The sequence below is a fragment of the Alosa pseudoharengus genome, unplaced genomic scaffold (genome assembly GCF_046254945.1).
Source record: "Alosa pseudoharengus isolate Yale_2024_CS ecotype anadromous, Long Island Sound unplaced genomic scaffold, YU_APseudo_1.1 YU_APseudo_1.1_scf_16, whole genome shotgun sequence".
NCBI classification, from domain to species: domain Eukaryota; kingdom Metazoa; phylum Chordata; class Actinopteri; order Clupeiformes; family Clupeidae; genus Alosa; species Alosa pseudoharengus.
In genome coordinates, this window is record NW_027468630.1 from 36597703 (window position 1) to 36618673 (window position 20971).

The 20971-nt window shown below is 41.7% G+C and overlaps 2 protein-coding genes across 6 annotated transcripts in view; both read right to left on the reverse strand.

Moving 5' to 3' along the window:
* LOC143126009 (actin, alpha cardiac muscle 1-like) overlaps positions 1 to 42 on the reverse strand; it is a 3917-nt gene extending 3875 nt beyond the window's left edge. Inside the window, exon 1 of the mRNA XM_076287922.1 lies at positions 1 to 42. This exon is cut by the window's left edge and continues 87 nt beyond it. Coding sequence (XP_076144037.1) covers positions 1 to 42 — 42 coding nt within the window.
* Positions 43 to 1605: 1563 nt separating this feature from the next.
* Positions 1606 to 20971, reverse strand: part of LOC143126010 (uncharacterized) — a 31764-nt gene continuing 12398 nt past the window's right edge. For 4 of the 5 annotated variants that reach the window (XM_076287927.1, XM_076287925.1, XM_076287926.1 and 1 more), the window contains 12 exons: positions 19407 to 19516; positions 18207 to 18375; positions 17986 to 18090; positions 6032 to 17866; positions 5636 to 5793; positions 4644 to 4725; positions 4314 to 4460; positions 3976 to 4128; positions 3770 to 3867; positions 3487 to 3621; positions 3237 to 3351; positions 1606 to 2890 (listed from right to left, as the gene is read on the reverse strand). In XM_076287927.1, coding sequence (XP_076144042.1) covers positions 2732 to 2890; positions 3237 to 3351; positions 3487 to 3621; positions 3770 to 3867; positions 3976 to 4128; positions 4314 to 4460; positions 4644 to 4725; positions 5636 to 5793; positions 6032 to 17866; positions 17986 to 18090; positions 18207 to 18375; positions 19407 to 19516 — 13266 coding nt within the window. In that variant the 3' untranslated portion in view covers positions 1606 to 2731. The remainder of the gene's footprint in view (positions 2891 to 3236; positions 3352 to 3486; positions 3622 to 3769; positions 3868 to 3975; positions 4129 to 4313; positions 4461 to 4643; positions 4726 to 5635; positions 5794 to 6031; positions 17867 to 17985; positions 18091 to 18206; positions 18376 to 19406; positions 19517 to 20971) is intronic. The other variant, XM_076287929.1, reaches the window with a different exon arrangement.

Below are 20971 nucleotides of genomic sequence, written 5' to 3' on the forward strand. Positions count from 1 at the left end.
GTTGTCGCACACCAGGGCGGTGGTCTCTTCCTCATCACACATCTTTACTCAGACAGTTGTAGACCTGCACTACAAGGACACAGACAGTGCCACACATAATCAATGGGTGACAGTCCAACACACACATGACCACACAGATAATAAAGACATCACTACATATCCAATATAACAAATGTGAGATTGTAAGATTGATAATACAGACAAATAGAGTAAAAATTTCCCCCAAAGTTTGGATTGTAAGCAACAAGGCTTTCTATACAACTGGGCTGACTATCTAGATAATACAAGAGCAATGCTGGAAGAGTAAGGCTAATTGGAACCAAGATGCTTTGGTCTCAAGTAAAGTATGTCAGATTAATGAATAATACAGTAATGATTATTTAATACATTACTAAATTTAAACTAAAATAAACATGGATAAAAATCAGATCATGAAAATATTGTAGTTCTATAATTTGTGACGATTAAAATAATTGACAATTATTGGCAGTTAAATGTGGAGATCTTCTTTCAAACTGTACTTAACACAAACAGGGTGTAACGGTGTTACTTCCTACCACTTACCACTCAGGAGAGGAGGCTCACGTGCTTTTGCTCCCTTTAGAGAGTGAGAGAACTGCTCACCTGGTCTACTAATATATAGCAGACCACCCCTCCCCTCTCCTGGCGCTTCTCCATCCTCCCAAGCGCCGATGGACGAGTCCCCTCACACCACCCCATGCCCCCGGCCTTTTTAGGATAGACACTGTCCCTTCGTCACTCTCGGCCTGCCTCCATCTACCCACGGAGGCATGCTTCTGCCCTCCATGGGAAGGATGGCTCTCACTCCGACACAACAGGTTCACACACACACACACACATGCGGTGAGGGGGTTTAATGTTAGACTGTAATTTATTGATTTGAAGGACGGTGAGAGGTAGGGGTTGAGGAGAGTGCTTGTCAACTAGTTGAATGATAGCTGTTTGCTGTGCAGTTTTCATGGGGGAAGGGGGATCAAGTTAAGAACTTCTCATTGTAGCAGTAGTACAAGGTGCCTGGACACACTGAAGTTGACATGATGGCCAGATCAGAAAAGAAATTGCTAATGTAGAGGTGTGAACATCCTAAGCATAGTCATAAGCATTTGTTGCAATTTAATGGTGAAGCCTTTGTGCAGTAATGCCACTCCAGTTTCCTGCACCATGTCCCAGTCCCACTATAAATAAAAGAACTTCTGTTCAGCGAGAATGAAGTGGTATGGCCTCGCCTCTTTGGCTCCATTGCCAATCACACCTCAGGCTGGGCAGAGGAGTGTGTGTGTGTAGGGGAAAGGGGGGTGGGTGGGCATACCAACACAAGGAAATATGAATGGTGTGGTAGAGATGCAACAAGCTTTCATACAGCCATCAAAGGAAATCTGTTAGCCCCCCCCTGAAATATGAGACCACGCTTGACAAGAGGGTCTGTTTGAGACAGATGGCATGAAAATCCTTTAAAGGAAAGAATCATAATAGCCAAATGCAGTTATGCACCTTGGCAAAAAGGGCTATTCAATCATGAGTTAAAAAACCCAATTGTTCAATGAATATTGATGAAATTATAAAACTGTGACAAATCAACACAAGTACAGTGATACTTTAGCTTTTTATTAAAATTTGCCACTAACTTAACCACACACCAAAAAAAAAAAAAAGAAACCAAAAAAAAAGAAAAGAAAAACAAGACCTCAGACTTATTGCACACGTTCCAGCCTTTGAAAAAGGCAAAAAGCTGTGAAACATTCTCTCAAAGTGAACATTATCTGACTAATGATTCGTCTCTTAGAAAATAGACCATGTGTAGAAAATATGACATCTTAGATGCACACAGCAGTTTTCTTTTAACATACAGTAGAGTAGATTGTTTTCCTTAATCACACCATATTTACATATAATTAGGAACATAAGAGTCACAGAAGCTTGGAATGAGCCTACTGTGTGGCACAGCATTATTAGATGGGTTGCCATGTAAACAGAGGCATTTCATTACATTACATACAACAGAAATCAGAACTGTACCTTTTTTATACACTAAACATATTCCAGCACACTATAGGACTTAGCATACTTCACGGCCATTCATTCATCTCTCTTTAAATATAGGACAGATGCATACGTACATACACACAGATATACCCTCATACAGAGCGCTAAATTGTTACACAGGTGCATCATCTAATGTAACCCTTCAGCATGTTGGGTGTTGGTGGAAAGCCCTGCTGGATTGCTAGAAAATAATAAATAGGCTGAGTTCAGTGCATAGCTTCATCGCAGCTGGGGAGGAGGCAAGGTTAAGGAGGAGGCCTCGCTGCCTGTGAGACACTGTGTGTGTACATGTGTGTGTACTGGAAGGGCAAATTAGGACAAGTGAGGACTCGTGCACTGAGCAGCAATGGGTGATCTTGACCCCTTCTCCAAAAAGCAAGGGGCTTTGATGCAAGGACATCACATTTAAACTGTTGTATAAATAAAGAGAACACCAACAAACAAAAAAAATTAGTGCCATTTCCTTGGGACTAGCATGGCTGGTCCCAACATTCATGCCTTAGACCAGCGGCAATATCGTAGTGAAAAAATGGTTGAACATTCAGGTTAATCTTTGACTACTTGGGCAATCTCCCTCCAAGTGTTCTGCTGCATTTTGTTCTGCAGGTCTTTTCATTAAAGATGATGCATGTGCAGGTGGTTCAACTCGTAGCTGCTATAGTCTCCTCTAGAGGGCACCACTCAGGCACATGAACACCAGCACATGGAGTATGAGCAGGTAGGAGAGGAATAGGTAGCGGGACTTGGCCCTGGAGGTCAGCAGCCTGGAGCAGTATAGACTCCGGCCCCGGAGCCAGCGCCTGAAGGCCAGCACTCCACCCTTCATCTGAGGACACACACACACACACACACATATATATATATATATATATATATATATATATATATATATATATATATATATATATATATATATATATATATACACACAAATTAATATGCATACGCACACACGCACACTTATATAAGCAAACAAATTTGAACCTTGAAACTTACTGATCACTCTTTTGAAAGTTTTCTCACTGGTTTCACAAAATTATGAAATACATTAACAATCCTGAAGACTTTGTGTCTGGTTCAATAGATGTTTACATAATTGGATATCACCATTTATTGTGTCTTGTGTTGTTTCAAAGGTCTGGCAGAATACAGGCCAATAGGAAAACACCCACCGTGCGCATCACCACATGTTGGTTGGGGTCCAGAATCAAGGCCTCCCATTCTTCGTCCGTTTCAAGCTGGATGCTAAAATCTCTCTGAGGAGATCCGGAGGGGCGAGCTTCCATGCTAAATATGCACACACACACACACACACACACACACAAAGACATGGCATAGAAAAGACACGTTCATCTTTAGTATTAATGAAACAATGGAATGTAAACAAAAAATGACAAAGTACCAGTCCACTACAATCCTCACTTCTTAATTCTTGTATCAGCCAATCCCAGAGCTTCTTCTGCTGCTTCTCTTCTTGCCCTCTCCTCCTCCAGCCTATCAGTGAGCTGGGACACACTTTGCTGGGCAGTGTCCAGTTGAAGCTCTGCCTCAGCCAATCTAAACCAGGAACGCGAGTTTCTTAGATACATCAACTGGTACAGCTTCCATGGATCACAATTAAACACATCTCTTACATGTAAATACAGCACAGTGTGAATGTCTTCCATGCCATATCAGCGTCTGCTGGACATAAACAGAATCGCACCTGCTCGCTAGTTCTCCTGTTTCAGCTCCATCCATGTCCACCACGGCACTGCTCCTCTCCTGCGGTGCTCCTGGGGCCACTTCCACATGCACCGAACCCTGTTTTACAACACACCATCACAATTATGACCATGAACACTTCCAAACAATCCACACAGGCATAAATCTTTGCACGTAATACTGTGTCCTACACAAGACTTCTCGCACCTGTACGGGCGCTTGTTGGGCTTGAACTTGGCTCTGCAGCCAGTAGTAGCGGTTCTGCACCTCGCTCAGGCTGAGCTGGGTGTCCCTCAGGGTCTGAGACACGGCCTTCAGCTGAGCAGAGACGCCTCCCTTCTCCCCTGAGACCTGCTGCAGCTAAGGAGGCCAAATGTCAGAGATCATTAGAAAACATGAGAAAAGATCATCCAAGATTTTCTAAACTCCCAATACATTATGTACACACACACAATCTTCCACACCGCTATCATACACCATGCTAATGAAAGGAGACAATTTTCTCCATCACAAATTAATGGGGAGCGGAGTGGGGGTCGTGACACCTTAGTGTTGAGCTGCTGCAGGAGCAGATCCCTCTGTTGGATCTCATGAAGGCAGCGCTGGAGGTTACTGTGCAGCTGGACCCTCTCAGCCTGCAGCTGCGCCAACGACTCTGCACCCTCATGCTTGCCCAGCAGCGTCACCGACTCCTGAGGAAGAGGATATATATATATATATATATATATAAATAAATATAAACAGAGAGGCTCAACCAACATACTAAAAGATATACAATGAGGGAGTGGACATGAAAGATAAGCGAGGTTCAGAACATACATACAAAGATACAAATACAAGCAAAAATACAGCCACATGGGAAGCTAATCACTCACTTTAGAAGGATAGAGGGTTTGGACACTCCGGGCTTGATCCTTTAGTGAATGAACCTCAGACAGCAACCTGCTGTTCTCATCCCTAGGAGAAAAAAGACCATGATTACTTCCTGATACTGCTTCCCAACAAACAGGGCCTTTCTGTAGGGAAGGGTGGACTGGAGGACCTATTACGTAGTGCCACAAGTCCTCGGAGGTGCACACACTCACATTTGTTCCTGCCAATATCCCATGCCAGACATACCACAGCCCACCACAGACAGACACACAGAACCTGAAACTCCTCCCAAGCCAAACTGCCAAAACAAACTAGAAAGACCTTTACTAAATTTGGTCTGCTATGATGTGAATGATGCCTATGGAAAATGGTGTGGAAAATAACATTGAGATGGAAAACGCTAATAGTGTAAGCCACTCTTAAATATCAACACATTCCTCCGAATGAAAACTCTGGTACATACAACAGTCATCTGTTAGCTGACCACCTGGACAAAGGTGGAATAGTGAATAGAGGGGGCAAGGTGGAAGATCGACTTTTGCTCATGTGGAATTGAGGTGAGGGGGGGCTATCCATCATGCCACTTCTGTCATCAGGAGGGACAGATTTATCGTGAGTTATGCATGGGGTCTTTCAGGGGGGAGAGGGGCGATATACCGTGGTCTAGATGAATGCAGAAATACGACACCATAATGGCCTTTGTTGCATAGCATATGGAGAACCTGCATCTAGGGAATGGATCCAACAAAGAACTGTTGAGGCAGCACAAGGGAAATGAGTGGGGAACACTGCCTCCTACTGAATAGATGCAAAAAGGTCAGCTTTTCAGACTGGAGAGGTGAACTCTTCTTTCTATAGACAATATGTGAAAAAGTTGGAAGGATACTGAGATTAAGGAAACACCTTATTGTTTTGAAGGAATTAAGGAGCGACAATCTTTGAATGTGGATTTCCTTAAGTAAAGACTGCAATTGGTGCCGGTCCAAAAATTTACCTGAGCTCAGCAAATTCTGCTTGATATGTGGAGACATTCTTGTCCAGTTGTGCCCTGTAGGCCTGTGCTTGTTGGATCGCCCTCTGTTGGTCATCATATTTTTGCCTCAATTCTGCCAGCTCAGCATTCACAGACCTCAGGCTTTCAACTTCTTTTTGCTGTAAAAAGAAAGAAAAATGTTAAGGATTTACACTCAGAAAGTACAATCAATGTAGAGCTGAATTAATCACAGACAGCTTTCCTGAGCTAAAAATGCCATGCTTGAGCATATCAAAGCCATATCAAGCCCAAACAATGCCTTTAGGCTGCATGCTGCCAGAGCACACACGTACAGCACCACATCACCACACCATCTTAGTAAGCAACCTAAAGGTCATAGAGTAGATGGAAACTCACCAGTCCATCTCTCTCAGTCTGTAGGGCATTGACACTTCTACTAAGGATTTCCAATTTCTCTGCTTTCAAAGTTGCACTTGTATCAGGACTTGACTGCATCTTGGACTCTAATGCTTTCTTAGTTCCAGTTAGCTCTTCCATTAGGCGGTCTCGATCATTCTGCAAACTGGCCATTGCTCTGGAAAACGCAGTGACTTGCTTGTTGTATGTACTGTTCTCCAGCGAGACTTGCTGAAGCGCCACCTCTTTCTGTGATATTGCTTGTGTCAAGTCATTCACCAGGCCAGTAAGTTTGGACTGGGGGTCCTTGTCTTCCAAAGCCTGAAGCTTCTCGACCAACACATTCCTCTGTGTGGTCAGAGCAGTCAACTCAGATGTGAGGTCTCGGAGCTGCCACTCCATCTTGTTCATAGCAGCTGTTGTTTCTCTGAGCTCAGCATCGTACCTACTTTGCAGAACTTTGAAGTCGTCAATGAGCTGCTCACGGTCATTCTGCAGTGCCACCATGGCTTTCCCTAGAGACTCGTTCTGAGACTTCAACTCTTTGCTTTGACTCCTGGAGTCAGACAACTGCTGTTCTGTCTGCATCAGGTCCCTAGCTAGCTCTGCCACTCGCTGCTCTGCAGTTTCCCTCTCGTTTCTCATGAGACCTATTTCTCTTTCAATGGCCTGTCTTTCAGAGTGGTACCTACTTTCAGCCTCTCTAAGCCTCTTCTGCGTTTCACTTTCAAGTTGTTCAATGTTCAATTTAAGGTCATCTGCAGCAACTTTCTGGGCAAAGACTTTTTGCTGAAGGTCATTACATTCGGCAGCTTTGGCAGCAACAGCTTGCTGCAAATCAGCAATCACCTTACCTTTGTCAGATTCTAATATCTCTTTATGCAAGGCTATTACACTAGCTTCAAGTTCTTTAACCTGAGAATGGAGTTTTGAATTCTGAGTTTTTAAGGCCTGCACTGTCTCACCTTCCACTTGGAGTTGTGAAACAGCAGCACAATGTTGCTTTTCAACAGCAACCTTTTGGGTTTCAAGGCTTTTAATAGAATCTTGCTGCTTTTTGAGAAGCTCTTTTAGTTGATTGTCCTTCAGAGACAGCACTTGGTTTAAGTCTTCCCTGTATCTTATCAGCTGTGCTTTAAGCATTGCATTTTCTGAATTCAGGTCATCCATCTGGTGAAGAAGGGTCTTTATTTCTCCCTTCAAACCCTTTGAGGGGCCCAAGTCTTCATCGGCAGAATTCGCTTTGTGCAGTGCAACAGTTTGTTGAAGTATGCGATGCTCAGACATCAAACGATCTCTTTCGTTTTGAAGGGACACCATAGAGTTCTTAAAGGTCTCCATCTGTGTAGCCATTTTCTCCTTTTCTTGAATGGACTGGTCATTTTTTCCCTGTAGAGTTTTGACCTTGCTTTCCAGCCTTCTGAATTCATGTTGGGTCTTCTCTCTGTCGCTGTAAAGGCCATTTAACTGCTCTTCATAAGCTTCCACCTGAGTTCGATGATTTGCTTGCAGTTGTTCCAGATAACCTGACATCTGTCCATCTCTGGAAGACAACAGTGTAGAGATCTCTGCATCCTTATTTTGAAGTAGTGTCTTCATATGAGACAACATGGCCTCCTGCTTCTCGAAATCTGTCAACAGCTTGTTATGCTGAGACTGCACTGAGGTAAGCTGCGACTCTGCATCTGTCAATGATTTTTCTAGATATTCCAGATTGGACTGTATTTGAGATGATGAATCCATTTTGTCAGACAGCTGTCTGTTTAGTGCTGCTTTCTCACTTTGTAACGTTTCAATCTGGGCACTCTGCTCAAGTAACTGTCTATCGAAGAGCTCTACATTCTGGCTGAGCTCCGTATTGCTTGCGCTCATGACAATAAGCTGTCTCTGTTGTGCTGTCGCTGCTACTGTGTAATCGTTCAATGTCCTCTCAAGCCTCTTAATAGTAATTTGCATTTCACTCATTGCTGTTCCTTTGCCCCGGATGTCTTCAAGAAGTCTAGCTATGACACTGCCTTGGTCGAAGAGCTGAGCATCTTTTTCATGCAATGTTTTCTGGAAAATATCATTCCAGTACTTCAATGGTTCAACATTGTCTGGCTTACCTGAGAGGATGGCAAGCTTTGCAGAATTGGTCTCCAACTCTCTTGTGAGTCTTTTTATTTGTAAATCTTGGTGATCAACCTGCCTTTTTAATAAAATTGACACTTCTGACTCCTTCTCACTGTGATGCAACAACTCATCAATTCTTCTCTGAAATTCAATTTGCCTGTCTTTATGAACAGACTTTTGCTGATCAATAATTTTTTTTAGTTCTTCTTCTTTCTCCTTGGTCTGCAATTCCAAAAGTTTATTATTGTGCTCCAGTTCATGTTGTAACTGCTCTTTTTCAGAATTACACGTTGTCAACTGTTTATTGATCTCCTCAATAGAATTCTGACGACTTGACAGTTCATCCTCAAGTTTTTTCCTTTGTTCCATCATTTCAGTTACAGTCTTACTGTTCTTCTTTAAGTCTTTCTCCATTTTCTGTTGTTCAAACTGTGAATTCTTCAAAGACCGCTCAAGATTCAGAATCAACTCTTGATATCTGATACAGTCACTCTGGAGCTGATTGATCTCTTGGTGTTTTTCTTTCAGGAGTTCTTTAAGCTCTTTCTGTGTGTTTTTTGAGCCCTCGCTACCCCTCTGGACGGTCTTCAGCTTTTCCTCAAACTCTTTAACAAGTTTAAGATGCTGTTCCTCCTTCTCTTGGCATACCTTGGCCTTTTCATCTTTATTCTCTGTCAGTTGAGTCCTTAGATGGACATTTTGTGACTGTAGTACGTTCACTATTTGAGTCAACTCATCAATTCTTTCAGAATTTTTGAGAAGCACAGTCTCAAGATACTCATTCTCATTCTTCACTTTGTCTGATATCTCTTGGGCATTTTCCAACTCTTCTTGCAATAAACATTTGTCATCTTCTAAGATCCTAACCTTCTCATTGAGGCTAATGGTTTCATGTCCATTCTTATTTACAACTTCTTTTAGTTCACTCACAGTTTTGTCACTTTCTTTCAATTCAGTCTCATGATCTATCTGCAGCTGTTGCAACTTTTCAGACAGACTTTCTTTCTCTTTCTGTGCTGCCTCAACAATTTCTTGTTGTGCCACCATATCAGATTTCTGTGCCTCAATCTGTGCTGTCAATGATTTATTCAAATTGAATGAGTCATTGAGCTGAAGTTGTAAATTATTCTCACTACTCTTTGATTCATCGTGCCACTTTTCCAATGAAGAGCTTGCAGTTTCAAGTTCTTTGGCCAGATTTTGGTTTTCAAGTTGTATTTCACTAAACCTTAACCTAAGCTCCTCGGAAGAATCTTTGAGGAGAGTAATCTCTCCTTCTAAATGCTGGTTCTTTACTGTGAGTTGTTCCACAACAAATTTTTGTTTCACATCATACTGATCAAGATCTTGTCTGATTTTGATGTTCTCCTCCTCAAGCTCTTCCATTCTTTGTTGCTTAGCCTTGGCAAACTTCCTCATTTTGTCTTTTATTCTCTCATTTTCTTCCTCTACCTCACTCATTTGTTTCTCAAGGTTCCGTCTTTCTGATTCAGATTTATGTCTCTCTCTTCTCGCACCTTCCAAAACCTGCCTCATCTTATCCATTTCACTACTGACATTTTCATATGCTTGCAAGAGAGATTCATACTCTTGCTTCAGTTCTGTGTGCTTTGATTTCCATTCTGACAGCTCTTCTGTCTGGGAATCTTTCAGCGACTCTAACTGACAGGAGAAAGCTTCTTTCTGTTGCGTGATGCTCTCTATTGTAAGTTTAAGGCTGTCACAAGCTGCTGAGAGACTGTGGTTTTCACTTGACATTCGCTCCTCTTCAGCAGTTAGCTGCTCTTTGTCACTACGAAGGGAGAATAAAGAGGTTTCCAGATCTGTCTTGTGCTGTCTTAGTTCAGCCAATGCATGTTCAAGGCCAGCAGATGCTGTGCGAATCTGCTCATTTTCTGATGACAATGTCTGAGTTTTTTCTTTGAGAGTGTGGTTTTCCTTTAATAATTCCTTGCGAGAGATCAATGCAGCTTGTAATTTCTTTGTCAGCTGTTCATTTGTTTTTTTTTCACTTGCCTGTTCGCTGCTTCTTGACCTTTGCTGGAGTTCATTAACTTCAGTCCTCATCTTGTCCATTGCAAGTTCATGAAGGTGGATTTGCCTCTGTAGTTGTTGTTCCAGGGCAGATATGTGCTCATCTTTTTCAGTGACAATGGCTTGGAGGGCAAGCAGATCAGCATTCTCACCATTTAGGTTCACATCAAGTGGATCAGAGGATCTTTTGACAGATTCTTCATCCCTATTTTCAACTACTTCAGTGTCTGATTCTGTCTCCATGGCCACCATTTTCTGTAAAGGCTCTTCATTTTGTCTTTGCAGTTCTTTAAGGTGTGATTCAAAAATAGCAACTTGGTTCTGATTGCTTTCCAAATCTTTAAAAATTGTTTCTTTCTCTTGCTGTAGGCTTTCAATCAAGAGTTTACAACTCTCTACCTCCTTCTGAGATGTCAACCACTGCAAATTTACCCTCTCAAGCTCCATCTGTGTCTGTACTGAAGAACTCTGGAGAGATTCCAGCTCCTCAGATTTCTTGGCCAGTGCAGTTTCAAGCTCTAACCTAATAAGAGTTTTTTCTTCAATGTGTCTTTTAGCAATGTTCTCCATATCCTGGGACTGTTTTTCTCTTCCATCTTCCAACTCCTTCAGCCTTTGTCTTAATTCTTCATTCAAAGACTGCAACTCATGTAACTGACTTTGCTGCTCGACCATTAATTGTTTTTCATGCTGGTTCTGGTGCTGTAGATTTTTGATATCTTGTCCCTGCTTTGCAAGCTGGTCAGCCGTTTCTTTGAATTCTCTGATAGAGTTTTCATGGTCTGACTGAACTTTTTCCAATTTCCCAGTAAGGTCTGTTGAATGCTTCTCAAGTGTCAGCAGTGCCATGTCCTTTCTCTCAATCTCTGCATTAGCCTTCTCTAAGCTAAGTTGAATTTGTTTAATCTCTTCCGCATATATTTCAGAGGCGTTAGCTTGGCTGTCTTTATCGGCTAGGGCAACTCTTAGATCTTGTAGCACATTGTCTCTCTGCTCAATTAACTTCTCTAGTTGACTCTGATGAGAGGTTGCAACATGTCTGATTTCTTCTAGTTCCTTAACCATATCATCATACTTCAACTGCACTGCATTAAGTTCATTTGTTTGTTGGCAATGCTTTTCAAGGAGAGCTTTAAAGTCATCTTTTAGTTCTGAAATCTCCTGTGTGTACTTCTTCTCACTCTCTTGAGCCTTCTTCATGGTTTCTTTCCGGGCCAACAGTGCAGCATGTGCTTTCCTCTGAAGAACAGCCTTCTCCTGTGTCACCTTAACAAGTTCACTTTCTGCATCTACTGATGAGACTTTGGAGCTCTCTTGATCTCTTAAGCATTGCTCTTTGTCTTTATTTTCTCTTCTTAATTGTTCAACTTTGACCAACAATTCACTGTTTTCCTGCTCTTTTTCACTGATGTTTGTTTTGAGATTGTCAATGGCTTTTCCATTTTCCTCAAGGGCCTGGAGAGAAGTGATTAAACTGACCTCCTGTTCAAGTAACTTTCCTCTTAAACTTTCCATATGCTCTTCCTGTTGCCTTAGAATTTCATCTTTCCCTGATACTACTTGAGCAAATTCTAGGATCTCTGTCTTTTTTGACTCTAACTGTTGTTGTAAATCATCAACAAGGGCTTTGTGCTCTGTTTCTGCAGTCTGAGTTTGTAACATTAGTTCTTGAAATTTATTCTGTAAATCTAATACCTTCAAATCTTCTGTCTTCTGCTGTTCATAATTCTCAATCTTCTTAAGTAGCTCCTTTCGGACAACTAAAGCTGCTTGGAGTTTCTTCTTCATAGCTTCTTTGTCTTTTGTTACTTTTTGAAGGTCTGTCTTCAATTCTTCCTTCTGTTTAATCAATTCCTTTATCTCTACATCCTTAAACTCAATTTCATTTTGACAAAGAGACATGTTGGTTTTGGTTTCTTCTAAACAATTTGACATATTTGCAAGCTCCTTGATTGTGATATTCTGAGTCTTTTCCAGGCTTTCAATTTGATAGAGAAGACTGTTCTTTTCTTCAGTGAATTTCATCCTTTCATTAGAGGCAGATGTCACTACTTGTGTAACAGAGGCATCTTTCTCTTTTAACTGCTGGCTGAGCCCAGTGATAAGTTCCTTTTGTTGACTTATCTGGATTTTCATGGAATTTATTTGGTCATTTTTTTGTTGAACTTCATTCATTAATGTGGTCTGTTTAACATCTGCCTCTTTCAGATTTTCTGTCTCTGTAAGAAGTTGCAGCTGAAGACTCTGCATCTTCTCTTGCAACAGACTAAATTCTTCATTTCCATTTTTGAAAACCTTCTCTGTTTCTGACAGATCCTGCTGTTTTTGCTGCAACTGTGCTGAAAGACTTTGTAGCTCCTCTCTCAGTGAGGTTACCTCAAACTGATGATTATTTTGCAACTCTTTAATTTTGTTTTGTAGAGATAACTTCCCCTCTTCAATGGCGACCAATTTATCTGACATAGTCTGAGTAATTTCAGGCAGATTTGCCTCAGCAGATTGTTTGCTATGGTCTAATTTTCTGTACTCTGCTTCCATGTTCTGTAATGCATTCCTCAAATCATAATTTTCTTTGTCTTTTGCTTGTATAGTGGTTAAAATTTCCTCTAGTTTATTCTTACTTGACAATGAATCACCTTCTTTTTCTTTCAGCCTTTCAGAACTAACATTTAAAGCAGATGTTGCCTCTGCCAACTTTTCATTCAAATGGTCTAGGTCCTGCTGTAAACCATGTACTTTGCTATCTTTAGACATAATTTCATTCTCAAGAGTCTCTAGTTTCTCTTTGAGGGAATTCTTATCTTGTGTCTCTCTATCAAGAACAAACAGCCATTCTTTTTCTGACTCCTGGAGAATTTGTTCAACTCGTTGAATTTCTGATTTCAATTTGGTGATTTCTTCACCTTTGACACTAACCTGGACCTGGAGATGCTCCTTTTCCAACTTCATGCTCTCCATAACATCGCTCATGTTAGAGGACTGCTGCTGGATTTGGTGTTGCAACTGTTGCTCCATGACTTGGATCTGGTTGCGGTAGCTTTTTTCAAGTTCTTCTTTATCAACTGACAGTTTCTTGACCTCTTTCTCCAACTCTGCTTTCTCATTAGTGGATACATCAAGCTTTTGCAGTAGATCCTCTTTTGTACGTTCCATTTGCTCTTGAAGGCTTTTGTTAAGATCACTTAACTTCTTCAACTCTGAAACTACATTTTCTGAGTGTTTTACCTGAGCAGTATACTGACTATTTATTGCATGTAGAGCCATTTCTCGTTGTTCAAGATTCTCTGTCAGTGCATTGACTTGTGAAGCCACATGAAGATGTTGGGATTTCAGTTTTTCTATTTCCACAGTTAATGACATAGAATTTCTTTCATGCACTGAAAGGGCCTCATCCTTTTGCTTTGAAAGGTCAGCACTGGAAGCTCTTAGCTGTTGTAGCTCATCCTGGAGAGATGCAGCCTCATGCCTGAGCGAGATGACTAATGTGTTTGCAGTGAGAGTAGATTCCCTGCTTTCTGTCAGAGCTATATTGAGGTTTGACATTTCTTCATTCCTCTGAGACAATAACATTTTCAGTGTTTGCAACTCCTCAGAATGTGATGCAAACTTTCTTTGGAGATTGACTAAGGCACTTTGTCTCTCCTCAGCTAACTTAGTGAGGCTTTCAGTCTCCTGGGCAGCTCCCATGATCTGGCTCTGCAAAACAGTCACCTGCTCTGTACTCTCCATGAACTGAGCCTTGAAGAGGGCTGACTCGTCTGCAGTTCTCTGCAGGTCATCAATGCATTTACGCTGTTCAGCCATGGATGTCCTGCTCTCCTCAAGGGCCAACTGAAGAGAAGACATTTCCAAAGTCTGAGCACTGAGGTTATTTTTCAGTTTTTCTACTGACTCGCTGAGACTGGAAACCTGTTCTTTTAAGGATTCACATTCTGATTCTTTGGCTTTTAGGCTGTTACTGTATTCTGAAAAGGAACTATTCACATCCCCTATTATATCCTCCTTTTCTTTCAAATTAAAGTTCAAAGTTTCAACCTGACTCTGTAAGAGTGAATTTGAATCTGAAAGCTCTGAAACATGTTCTTTTAGAGTCATACACTCATCCACTTTCTGCTTTAGCTGAGCATCCTGTTCTGTTATCCTCATACTAAGATGGTTGATACTTTCGGTCATCCTGTTTAACTCATCCTGAAGCTTATGCTGCTGACCTTTTGATTCATCCAACTCCAATGCTAACCTATCCTTAAGCACAGTGAGGTCTCTATCCTTCTCAAATAAGAGGGTGTCTTTGCTCTGGACAGCAGCCTGCAAAATCTGCACTTCTTTCTGCAGCATGACAATAGTCTCCATTCTCTGATTTATCTCACCTTCACCCTCAACAGATTTGGCTTGCAATTGTTCAATGAGCATGCTTTGCTGTTTCAGCGATTCTTCTTTTTGCTGCAATGTTAACTGCAAGTCTTCTGTCAACTTGTTGGCAACGGAAAGTTCGTTCTTGATGTTAATTATCTCTTCCCTTCTGTCTGATACCTCAACCGCGGTCTTCTGCATGTCTGCTTTCAGTTTACTGTTCTGTTCATTTAGGGCTTGAATACTGCCTGTAAGGTCCACCAATTCATTTTGTGTCTTCTGCAACTCCTCCTTTAGCTTGACATTTTCAGATATGTTATTCTCCACAGAACTTTTCAGATCAGCATTTTCACTCTCTAGCTTTACAAAGTTTTCATTCATGTCACCCAACTGGCTGCTGAGGGAAACAATAGTGTCGTTACTCTTGTTGAGTTCTTCAGTTAGGGTCTGGCACTCACGAGTCTTGTTGCTGAGTGTTCCTTCTTTTTCTCCAAGAATCTGATTTAAACGTGAGCACTCTGCTCTAACACTCTCTGACTCACTCTGGAGTCTCGACACACAGTCTTTCTGTTGCTGAAGCTCAGTCTGCAGTGAAGACAACTGTGTGGTTTGCTGCTGCAGCATGTTGTCCTTTTCCATCAGTCCTGATTTCAAGGCAGTCCCCTGCTCCTGAAGGAGAGTCAGAGTCTCCTGTAGTTGAGCCTCCTGGCTTGCATATGTCTGCAACTGTGATATTTGATTAGAACAAACCTTCTCCTTTTCAGAAACAGTGTCTTTGAGATCCTTTAACTGAGAGTCTGAGAACTCCAGTTGCTTCTGTAAACTGTTGACTGTCTCCTCTCTTTTGCCAAGTAACTTTTTCAGGTGATCACATTCATTTGTCTTTTCCAAAAGACTCTCTGAGAAGGACTGTTTATTCTGTTCCAGAACAGTGTTTAGTTCTTCTGTTCGTAAGGACAACTGCTCTTTGTCTTTCATCAGACCGTCTATAATCTTGCGGTTTTCTGAATGTTGCATTTCTAGGCAACTTAATTTGTTTTGTAAAGAAGAGTTCTCTTCACTTGCACTGGAGATCTGCTTTGACATGTCATCATTTTCTTGTTGGAGTTTTCTGCTTTGCTCACAAAGACTAGAGACCTGTGAGTCAAGGTTACCATTTTGCTCATTTAACAAGGTAATCTTATTATTAAGCTCAGATGCAATCTGTTGAAGTTCATTCAATTCTTTCTCTTTGTTGTCATAAAGAGCTCGCAACTGCTGATTCTGTGCAGTCACGGCCTGAACGTGGCTTTGTAATGCAACAGCTTCAGCATGTCTCTGGGCCACTGCTTCTTTCAACTTATTGTTATCAGAGACATGCATATCTAAGGAACCTTTCAAGCTGGTATAATCAGACTCCAACTTTAAATTGCTTTCATTAACATTAGCCAACTGACTGCTTAGAGAAACCATGGACTCGTTCCTTTTGTTCAGTTCCTCTGTATGGCTTTGACACTCCTGGGTCATGGTGCTGAGCTTTGCCTCTTTTTCTTTAAGGGTTTGATTTAAACGCGAGCACTCTGCTCCAAGATTCTCTGACTCACTCTGGAGTTTTGACACACAGTCTTTCTGATGCTGAAGCTCAGTCTGCAGTGAAGACAACTCTGTGGCTTGCTGCTGCAGCATGGTGTCCTTCTCCATTAGCCCTGATTTCAAGGCAGTCCCCTGCTCCTGAAGGAGAGCTAGTGTCTCCTGCAGTTGAATCACTTGGGCATGTTGAGTCTCCATTTGTAAATGCTGGTCAGCACTGGCTTTGTCCTTTTCCTGTGAGGTGATGTTAAGGCGGTCAACCTGAGATTGCAAGTTTTGAACTTGATCCACTAACTGTGAAGATGCTGTCTGGCTCTCCTGAAGCAATCTATTCAGTTCATTACATTCATTTGTCTTCTCCAACAGGCTTTCAGTGACCGACTGTTTGCTCTGCTCAAGTACCTTACTCAGTTCACTGGCTTTCAGATTGAGCTCATCTTTTTCCTTTGTTAGCGCCTGTATTATTTTGCAATTCTCAGAATGCTGCATTTCAAGACTAGACACTTTGTTGATCAAAGTATCTCGCTCTTCAGCAAGCCCAGAGATGGATTTCATTTTCTCTTTAATCTCCTGCTGGAGTTTGGCATTGTCCTCTTTTAGACTGTTCACTTGTAGTTGTATTTCACCATTCTCTTTCACAGTGACTTCAATTTTCCCTGACAGTTCTTCCAGATGCTGCTTCTGAACCTCAGACTCTTCAGATTTTTCCTCAAGACTTTTTTGCAATTTCTGTTTTTCTGTTTTCAAAGTCTTCAAGTTTGTTCTCAACTGGGAGACACTTTCAGATTTTGCTGCAAGTTCCTTTTCAAGCTTTTCTTTATCCAGATCTTTGGATTTAAGCTCAGCATTCAGTTTCACTACCTGACTCTCCGATTCCTCCTGTGTATTCTTAAGCTGCTGCTCTAGAGATGTTATGATTTCTGATTTTTCTTGCACTACCCTTTTGATGTCTTCCTGACTCTCCACCTGCTCCTGAAGTTGCTTTGAGAGGGACTGGAGGTCATTACTGTGCTTGCCAGCCTCAGCAAGTAGACTGTTCTTCTCATCTTTAATAGACTTCAGTTCTTTCTCATAAGTTTGCTCTTTCTCCAGAAGCTCGTTTTTCAGTTTGCTATTAGAGGCTGTTGCTTCCTTGAGCTGCAAAAGGAGACTCTCTGACTCTTGTAACTTCTGAGAGCCAAATGAGACCTGCTCCTTCAAGGATGAAACCAGGGGCTCACAGTCTGAGAGATGGTTTCGGTGGTCCGCCATCAGCTTCTGTATTTCAACATTCAGGCCTTGAATGGTTTGCCTGTCCTCTTTAACCTGTTTTGTCAAATCATTCACCTCTGTCACCTTCAAATCCTTTTCATTTTTGGCTTTCTCTAACTCACTCTCAGTGGACTTCAGCTGTTCAATCAGCTCAGATATCTTGGCATTCAGGGATTGCTGATCGGATGACTGAGAGTCACGGATAACCTGAGCTTCACGTTCAGCTTTGCTCAGGGCACCTTCAATTCGGACAAGGTCCTCTTCTTTATGCTTAATCTCTAGTTTCAGTACTTGGATTTGTTCTGCATACTCTGCCATGTTACCAGAAAGAGCAGATATCTCCTTGTCCTTGTCTAAGAGAGTGTCTTTGAGGTTGTCAATCTCTCTCTCACAACTCTGGAGATCATGAATTAGCTGAGCTCTTTCCTCCAAATGTGTAGAGTTTAGCTTATCAAGCTCATCATTTGTTTGATCCAGGTCTCCCTGTAGAGATTCTATAGTAGCTTCTTGCTTCTGTGTCTAAAAAGCCCAGACAAAAGCAGAACGTTAGTTAACATCACCTTTGTTCTGGTTACAGCATGCACATTAACATGCTTAAAATAAATAAGGAGCCTTGTAATGTCTGAACAGAACCAAACCTTTTCTTTGAGCAAACTCAGCTTCTGTGTGAGATCTGTTACTGTTGTTTTCATCTCCGAGCACTGTTTCTCGAAAGCACTGCATTTCTTGGTGATCACAGACAGCTAAAGAAATAATCATGGTGGAGAACAAATTATTAACTTGACCATTAGATACAAACAAAGGCAATAAACAGATAGATAGACAGACAGATAGAAACAGTGCATCCATAAATTCTTACATTATGCTCAGTTTGAAGAAGTTTATCAGACACCTCCTTGTGCTGCTCCTCCTTCTCTCGAAGGGCATCTCGGAGACTGTCAATGAGTTCCAGTTTCTCTGAGGTTTTGGCAAGTGTATGTTCCTTCTCGATTAGAGAAGATTCCAGGCACTCTTGTGTATCACTCAATCTATAGTAAGGGAAGAATGAGGCCAACACATGATCCAAGTGTAACAAATATTTTATTACATTAATACACAGGATTAGATGTTAAAATCCCTTGTGCCAAAATCCAAGGTAAAAGCACATTCAGAAGCCCCTGCTCAAGTTTAACTTTAAAAAGCACACTACCCATAAATGCCAACAAATGCCAACAAATGGTCACAAGCACAATACAAATGGCCCATCCAACAGCAGTAGCCTATATAGTATGCGGCATGTCATTGGGGTTATCAAGTGGGCACCCTCATTCACCGATGTTTCGTTAAGTTAGGCCCACGACACCTCATGAAGGCTTAACAGTGAAACCAGCGTCCTGGAGACACTCCCCTCCATGCTGCCACCATATTACCACATTGTCTACATTCTGCTGCGCCTGGCCATCTAACCCCAGGCCTATGACCATTAATCTTCTCCCTCCTTGGCTGACTGGCCTCTCTTTCTGCCTCAGTGCTAGAACTTTCCTCAACAACAGGGGTACTGATGTCCTGCGAACTGTGGGTTTCTTCCTGTCGCTGAACTTCAACCGACTGACTTGATGCACTTCTTAAGAAATAGCTATCAATGCAGGGACCCTGTGTTCCCTCTACCAAGCACTTCTTTTTTCCTTGATGAATTTTCAGGCCCTTTAGACTTGTAACCTTCTGCCAACCACACACACACATCTGCAGCTTTTTCTCAGTTTTCTCTGAACTAGTGGCTTCCACAAACATGTTTTCCTTACTTGTAATCAAATTCGTTCCAGGGTCAGTAACCATGTCTATCACAAGTGAGTCATCTTCCGCCCCTGCTCTCGCTGACTCTAGGGGTATTTTTTCATTATGTCGTACTGTAGCTTAGTAGGGTGCAGCCCATAGCTTAGTGAAGCCTGGGCTACTGCCACAATGAGCTGCTAACCCATTGTAGCCCCGGCGGGGTCTATTCCCTCCTGTCAGCCGTTATAATTAACATGTGGAATTAATTAATTTTTCTTTATTTTTATATATTTTGTATGTGTCTTACCCTTTCAGTTGCTCATTGAGACTTGTAACAAGGAGCTGGTGTTTTTCAGCATCTCTGGTCTGTTGACTACGGAGGCTTGCCAACTGAGCCTGAAGTTTCTCAGACTCATTCTTGATAAAGAAAGAAAAAGTGAAAATGAAAAAGTGCAAAATGGGACAGGTGATGTATTAAAACAAGAAAGCAACGCATGTTATTTCACAGCACACAAACACCCCTTCGGTTTTGACACATCCCCTCCTCTTAAACTGAAGGCACAGAGTGAGGAGGGACGCTGCACACTGATCACACCCTGTGACTGGTGGTCAATAAAGTCAGCAGATGATTAGACTAGATTTGTGAATGTACTACACCCATTATGTGGACACAGGAAAGTGAGTCTGATAAAACCAAACAGGAACAACCCAAGCGTTAAACATCACTGCTGGAGGTAGTTTCTCTAGCACACACTGACACAAACACACACCTGACAAACCCAATATGGCCTCCCTTCTTCATTTACATCAAACGTCACCTGTGTTAGAGGGCTTTGTTACAAAATCCTAGTACGTGGGCACAAGATTTGCAATGAACTGTAGGCAAATTTAATGTCTTGGAAAGGTACTGAATTGCTAACTTCTTTTTCATTAGTACAAGTTTGGAGGATGGCATCATATTGTGAGTATGTAGTAAGCTTTAATGCAACTATACACATATGGCTGGGACGGTAACCACATTACCGGGGTCGCGTGACGCCTACCGCGGGTCTGAGCTCGTCAAAAAAAATAAATCTGTGAAACATTTGGGGGATTCGACTTCATGTACCCTGCAGAGGTCTTAAGCTGACTGCATAACGTGATCTTTTCTGAGATTCTGATACGTTTTCAACCAGGACATATGCAAAATTCCGGGTTGAAAACGTAGCAGAATCTCCGAAATAATCACGTTATGCAGTAAGCTTAAGACGTCTGGCCTGCACATGTGTGCACGTTGTATGTGATGTCGTGATGAACCATCTTATGACATTTCTCAGAGAACCACAGTTATGTTAAGTAGGCTAACCTTCTGTTTTCAAAACAAAACTTCAAAACTTATCAAAAGATGAAGCAAACTCGACCTTTCGCATTTGTGTTGGGGAGCGCAATGTTCCAACCATATTTGTTTACTATGCGAGAGTAGGGGAGAACTGGCAGTCTTAACACTTTTCTATTCTCTCCGTTCAAACTCGATGTAGCCTACGTAAAGCTGTTAAAAGTGAAAACTGTGAAATTTGGCCATGAAAGAATTAAAAAATATGTTCTAGTTTGTTAAGAATTTAACTTAACAGCGACATGTAGGACCCCCTTTGTTACAACCTGAGGCAGCCATTAAAACGTGCGGTAGCCTACAGTTGTAACATCATGAATGTAACAGATCTAAAATTGTGATAGCCTTGTTGCTATAGCCTGCTTATTTCTTTCATGTCTGAAGCATTTGCTCCAGTAATCTTTGAAGTTGCTGCGGCTGTCTAAAGTTTAATTAGCTGTGATGGCTGATGGCGGCACAAAATTCATAATCCATAACTCTCAATCAGATTTATTTTTTTTTGG